Source organism: Phyllobates terribilis, unplaced genomic scaffold (genome assembly GCF_046119375.1).
Source record: "Phyllobates terribilis strain yellow unplaced genomic scaffold, ASM4611937v1 Scaffold_13__5_contigs__length_258822181, whole genome shotgun sequence".
Lineage (NCBI taxonomy): Eukaryota > Metazoa > Chordata > Amphibia > Anura > Dendrobatidae > Phyllobates > Phyllobates terribilis.
Window position 1 is genome coordinate 4,390,459 of NW_027362773.1, and position 6,817 is coordinate 4,397,275.

Below are 6,817 nucleotides of genomic sequence, written 5' to 3' on the forward strand. Positions count from 1 at the left end.
TAAGCCACACTCCTGGCGGCTATCACGCTGGCACAGCTTCTGTGTCATGCACAAGTCATGACATACCTATACATCATTTGTCGGGAACCTCTATCCAACTATAACATATAGGTACGTCAAATATCGTGAAAGGGGTTGTTCAGGCTTTGCTCAATAAGCAGGTATCTTGCACCTGTCCTATACAACAGGGTTCCTCAACTCCAGTCCTCAAGGCCCACCATCTGGTCATGTTTTCAGGATTTCCTTAGTATTGCACCAGTGATAATTACATCACCTGCACTGGCAATAATTCCACACTGCTATACAATACCTGCACATGTGCCGCCTGCTTTCAATAGACTTGACATCACCAGCCCACATCATCCACCGATAATGAGGGGAGCCTGAATAACCCTTTTAAATTATTTTGCATTATTTATGTAATTATTTCATAAAAATGTAATTTATTTTCTATTATGTGTTACCCTTTTTGCATTTAATTTTAAAATGTTTGTGAATCCTTATACTTGAACTATAGACATGGAATTCCTCGAGGTCTTAACAGAAGGTCTGGAAAGAGTGTTGCTGGTTCGAGGAGGAGGAAGAGAAGTTATTACCATATATTCCTGATGCTGGACCATTCGTACCTCTTTGTGCCTTTTGATGACATAGTTTTTGCTTTCTTAAAAAAAATATTCAGGAAACTTAAACATTTTTATTCAAATATCAACCCCTATATGTTTACTCATTCTGAGATTATCCCACAGTGCATCCATACAAAGCTGTACTTGAGTGATGTTTACTGGGATAGATAGCGGGCTGTCTACAATTTATTGGTTTAAGGTGTTATTGTTTTCAATGGCATGGCATATGATAGTATAAATGCACTGCAATGCACTGGTGAAAATTGTCAGCACTTTAATTTGTAACTTTTATATGTTTTTCACATAAATGGAGACATGCAATATTTAAAGTGTTTTACAGGCGGAGAGGCAGAGACTTCTGAGATAGGATAAGGAACATCTCTCTTCTTTGCTGTAAATAAGGATATTAAAAGATTTATTATAAGGAGACATCCACTTTCTTTTGTCCCCTAAACAGTTGTAATGAAGATTCTTCACACCAGGCGTCACTGCCACATAAGAAAGTAATTAAGACAAATTTAACTAATTGCCCATGAACATGCATACTGCTTTCACCAGCACACTAAGTAGTTTATGCTCACCTATAAAGCATTGCTGTTGGTAGCACATACCCCTTTTACATAGGAAGATGTGTTGTTAATAATATGCATGTTGCATGGGGACAGAACTATCATATTAACAATTCTGCTGCCCCCATATAGTTACTATTAATCTGTGTGTTAAAACAAGTGAAGGTCAACTTGTTATATTGTTGATTAACGCTTGTTAGGGTATGTGCACACGATGCAGAAATGCTCCGGATTTTTCCTGAGCGTTTCTGCATCTCTCTGGCAAGAAAAAACACATGCGGATTGTACATGCGGTTTCCTGCCAGGGACATGCGGAAATGAAGCGGTCTTCACTTTCATTTCCGCATGCGGGTTGACAAGCGCTTTCCAAGCGATTTTAGCATCACTTGGAAAGTGCTTGTCAACTTTACACTATATAAATCCATGCAACCGGCATGGATTTATATAGTGTGTGATGTCAAAAAATAAAAAATAAATCTATACTTTACCCTCTGATGGCCCCCGGTGTCCTGCTTCGCTTGGTCCCGGCTGCCGGCAGTGAAGACTTTAGGACCTTCCGACGTCAGCGTTACGTGACCCGTCACATGACTCTGACGTCAGCGAAGGTCCTTCTTCATTCAACCCCGAAGTGCCGCGAACCAAGCAGGAGCGCTGCGCGGGCCGTCAGAAGGTGAGAATATATATATTTTTTATTTTATTCTTTTTTTTTAATGGTACCTGGGTCTGGATGAGAGTCCTCTCATCCACACCCGGGTACCATCCGCACATTAGACCGCATGAAAAGCGCATCAACATATACAGTGATGCGGATTCCATGCGGTCTAATGCAAGTCAATGGCGGCAAAAGAGCAGCGTTTCCGCAAAATTAATTGACATGCTGCGGATTTTTGACCGCAGCGTTTACGCTGCGGAAAAATCCACATCATGGGCACAGCACATGCGGATTTCAATTGGGGAACATTGCTTCCCTTCTACCATGCGTTTGTCATGCGTTTCCGCAACTGCAAAAACGCCGCGGAAACGCATTAAATACGCATCGTGTGAACTCAGCCTTAGGCAAAAATCTGCTTATGTAAATAACTATTAACAACGGAGTGTCAGAGTTTTCTTGAGTTTCACAGCCTGTGCAATATTTATGTCATGGGACAAATGCAAGGCTTAGTCTTTTTGTTAATTGTAGCATATTACACAGTGTTGTACAGATCCAAAACAAGAAACTTATTATCACTGACCATTGTTGATCTTCCTCCATGATCAATAGATAAGTTTAAAGCTATGTATACTCTTCTCAGTTTACTCAGTCTTTTCAGTTTAAGACTGAAAAGGACTCTACAGTACAAAATGTCTGTTCAAACTAAATCCTCCCGCTCAGTGCTTAATGGTGGAGCCAATCATATAAGTGCACCTTCCCTCCTGCTTGTTTTCCCTATATCTCCACCACCCCCTTATTTGATTGACAGCTCTGGCTTCATAGAACCAGAAGAAGGGTGGAGAAAGAGGGAAAACAAGTAGGTGGGAAGGTGCACTTACAGTGGGTGTGGAAAGTATTCACACCCCTTTAAATTTTTCACTTTTTGTTTCATTGCAGCCATTTAGCAAATTCTAAAAAGTTCATTTTTTTCTCATTAAAGTATACTCTGCACCCCATCTTAACTAATAAATTTGCAAAAATTTATACATTTCTGCTTTTTTTTTTCAAAGAAAAACTGAAATATCACATGGTCATAACTATTCAGACCCTTTGCTCAGTATTGAGTAGAAGCACCCTTTTGAGCTAGTACAGCCGTGAGTCTTCTTGGGAATGATGCAATAAGTTTTTTTCACACCTAGATTTGGGGATCCTCTGCCATTCTTCCTTGCAGATCCTCTCCAGTTCCATCAGGTTGGATGGTGAACGTTGGTGGACAGCCATTTGGGTTTAGGTCAGGGCTCTGGCTGGTCCAGTCAAGAATGGTCACAGAGTTGTTCTGAAGCCACTCCTTTGTTGTTTTAGCTGTGTGCTTAGGGTCATTGTCTTGTTGGTAGGTGAACCTTTGGCCAAGTCTGAGGTCCAGAGCACTGTGGAAGAGGTTTTCATCCAGGTTATCTCTGTACTTGGCCGCATTCATGTTTCCTTCAATTGCAACCAGTCGTCCTGTCCCTGCAGCTGAAAAATACCCCCATAACATGATGCTGCCACCACCATGTTTCACTGTTGGGATTGTATTGGGCAGGTGATGAGCAGTGCCTGGTTTTCTCCACACATACCGCTTAGAATCATTATCAAAAAGTTCTATCTTCGTCTCATCATAGCAGAGAATCTTATTCCTCATAGTCTGGGAGTCATTCTTGTGTTTTTGATCAAACTCTTTGCGGTCTTTCATATGTCTTGCACTGAGGAGAGACTTCTGTTGGGTCACTTTGCCCTAAAGGCGCAACTGGTGGAGGGCTGCAGTGATAGTTGAATTTGGGGAACTTTCTCCCATCTCCCTACTGCATCTCTGGAGCTCAGCCATAGTGATCTTGGTGTTCTTCTTTACCTCTCTCACCAAGGCTCTTCTCCCACGATTGCTCAGTTTGGCTGGACAGCCAGGTCTAGGTAGACTTCTGGTGGTCCCAAACTTCTTCCATTTAAGGATTATGGAGGCCACTGTGCTCTTACGAACCTTGGGTACTGCAGAAATTCTTTTGTAACCTTGGCCAGATCTGTGCCTTGCCACAATCCTGTCTCTGAGCTCCTTGGGCAGTTCCTTTTCCTTTTGAGCTCATGATTCTCATTAAGTCTGACAAGCACTGTGAGCTGTGAGGTCTTATATAGACAGGTGTGTGCCTTTCCAAATCAAGTCCTATCAGTTTAATTAAACACAGCTGTACTCCAATGAAGGAGTAGAACCATCTCAAGGAGGATCACAAGGAAATGGACAGCTTGTGACTTAAATATGAGTGTCTGAGAAAAGGGTCTGAATACTTATGACCATGTGATATTTCAGTTTTAATTTTTTAATAAATTTGCAAAATCTACATTTTTGTTTTCTTTTCAGTCAGGATGGGGTGCAGAGTTTACTTTAATGAGAAAAAAATGAACTTTTTAGAATGTACCAAATGGCTGCAATGAAACAAAGAGTGAAAAATTTAAAGGGGTCTGAATACTTTCCATACCCCTTGTATATGTTTGGTCCCGCCATGAAGCACCAAGCACCTGTACTTGGTTTGAACAGTCATCCTGTCCCTCTAAATTAAGAAAATGAATTATGTATTGTTTGAAAATAACGATTGTAATAGTCAAGCTTCAGTTACTCTGTTTTTTACATTTTTTGTTTGTTTTTTTTAGCTTAAGGATTCATGTTGCTTTGCCCTCAGCATTCCATCATTCAACAGTATTTAGTAAGTGAAACAAAAATGGCAGTAGATTTTTTTGTATATATTGTTAAATGTCAGTGATACATATGGAATGTACAGTGTACGAAAAGATGAGAGAAATTGTTAAACCATCGGTGCATTGTCCTGAACATATGACAATGCCTTATCCCGTTATAATTGTTAATGCCAGTTTGCTATGACATCTTTAATAAAGATTTATCTTTTTTTGCCTTTTTCAGTGCAGTTTAAAAATAAATTTTAATATGTGCAATTTATGTGAACATTTCATGATTTAACACTTTAATGAGCCATGTATTTTTTTCTTTGGTAGATAAGAAACTGAGTTCACTTCACACTAAGGAGATACCTGCTGTGTTTCATAGCCAGCATTTATCTCTAACAGCAGCAGATGGAGCTGAGCTCCAGCTGTTGCTGTTAACCATTTAGATGCTAATGTTAATCATTTACAGCGGCATTTAAATGGTGCAGTTATTGCCCATCGGATTTCATCAATTGATGCACTCACAGAGAGCTTATTTGATGCCATCACAGTCAGGGACCTGTTTTAGGCCTCTGTGGCTGCCATCTTAATCCTTCTGTGAAGCTCAGTCAAAAGCTAAGCTACATAGGAGAACCAACATTATCCTTTTTTTGATTTAGATTTTAGTATGTGATCAAATTATCACAAATTCAAGTCATGGGGACCAAAATACACTGCTCAAAAAAATAAAGGGAACACTCAAATAACACATCCTAGCTCTGAATGAATGAAATATTCTCATTGAATACTTTGTTCTGTACAAAGTTGAATGTGCTGACAACAAAATCACACAACAATCATCAATGGAAATCAAATTTATTAACCAATGGAGGCCTGGATTTGGAGTCACACCCAAAATTAAAGTGGAAAAAAACACTACAGGCTGACCCAATTTTGATGTAATGTCCTTAAAACAAGTCAAAATGAGGCTCAGTATTGTGTGTGGCCTCCACGTTCCTGTATGACCTCCCTACAACACCTGGGCATGCTCCTGATGAGGTTGCGGATGGTTTCCTGTGGGATCTCCTCCCAGACCTGGACTAAAGCATCCGCCAACTCCTGGACAGTCTGTGGTGCAATGTGACGTTGGTGGATGGAGCCAGACATGATGTCCCAGATTTGCTCAATCGGATTCAGGTCTGGGGAACGGGCGGGCCAGTCCATAGCTTCAATGCCTTCATCTTGCAGGAACTGCTGACACACTCCAGCCACATGAGGTCTGGCATTGTCCCGCATTAGGAGGAACCCAGGGCCAACCGCACCAGCATATGGTCTCACAAAGGGTTTGAGGATCACATCTCTGTACCTAATGGCAGTCAGGCTACCACTGGCGAGGACATGGAGGGCTGTGCGACCCTCCAAAGAAATGCCACCCCACACCATTACTGACCTACTGCCAAACCAGTCATGCTGAAGGATGTTGCAGGCAGCAGATTGCTCTCCACGGCATCTCCAGACTCTGTCACGTCTGTCACATGTGCTCAGTGTGAACCTGCTTTCATCTGTGAAGAGCACAGGGCGCCAGTGGCGACTTTTGCCAATCCTGGTATAATGTGGCAAATGCCAAGCGTCCTGCATGGTGTTGGGCTGTGAGCACAACCCTCATCTGTGGACGTCGGGCCCTCATACCACCCTCATGGAGTCGGTTTCTAACTGTTTGTGCAGACACATGTACATTTGTGGCCTGCTGGAGGTCATTTTGCAGGGCTCTGGCAGTGCTCCTCCTGTTCCTCCTTGCACAAAGGCGGAGGTAGCGGACCTGCTGCTGGGTTGTAGCCCTCCTACAGCCCCCTCCACATCTCCTGGTGTACTGGCCTGTCTCCTGGTAGCTCCTCCAGCCTCTGGACACTACGCTGACAGACACAGCAAACCTTCTTGCCACAGATCGCATTGATGTGCCATCCTGGATGAGCTGCACTACCTGAGAAACTTCTGTGGGTTGTAGAGTCCGTCTCATGCTACCATGAGTGTGAAAGCACAACCAACATTCAAAAGTGACCAAAGCATCAGCCCGAAAGCATTGGTACTGAGATGTGGTCTGTGGTCCACACCTGCAGAACCACTCCTTTATTGAGGGTGTCTTGATAATTGCCAATAATTTCCATCTATTGTCTATTCCATTTGCACAACAGCATGTGAAATTGATTGTCAATCAGTATTGCTTCCTAAGTGGACAGCTTGATTTCACAGAAGTTTGATTCACTTGGAGTTATATTCTGTTGTTTAAGTGTTCCCTTTATTCTTTT

General features: G+C 42.1%; 1 protein-coding gene across 1 annotated transcript in view; it reads left to right on the forward strand.

Annotated features, from left to right (window-relative positions):
- The window catches only part of SLC12A4 (solute carrier family 12 member 4), a 394,075-nt gene extending 391,334 nt beyond the window's left edge, over nucleotides 1-2,741 (forward strand). The window contains exon 24 of the mRNA XM_073657959.1: nucleotides 518-2,741. Within this exon, the coding sequence (XP_073514060.1) occupies nucleotides 518-609 (92 nt within the window). The 3' untranslated portion in view covers nucleotides 610-2,741. The remainder of the gene's footprint in view (nucleotides 1-517) is intronic.
- The last annotated feature ends 4,076 nt before the right edge of the window (nucleotides 2,742-6,817 follow it).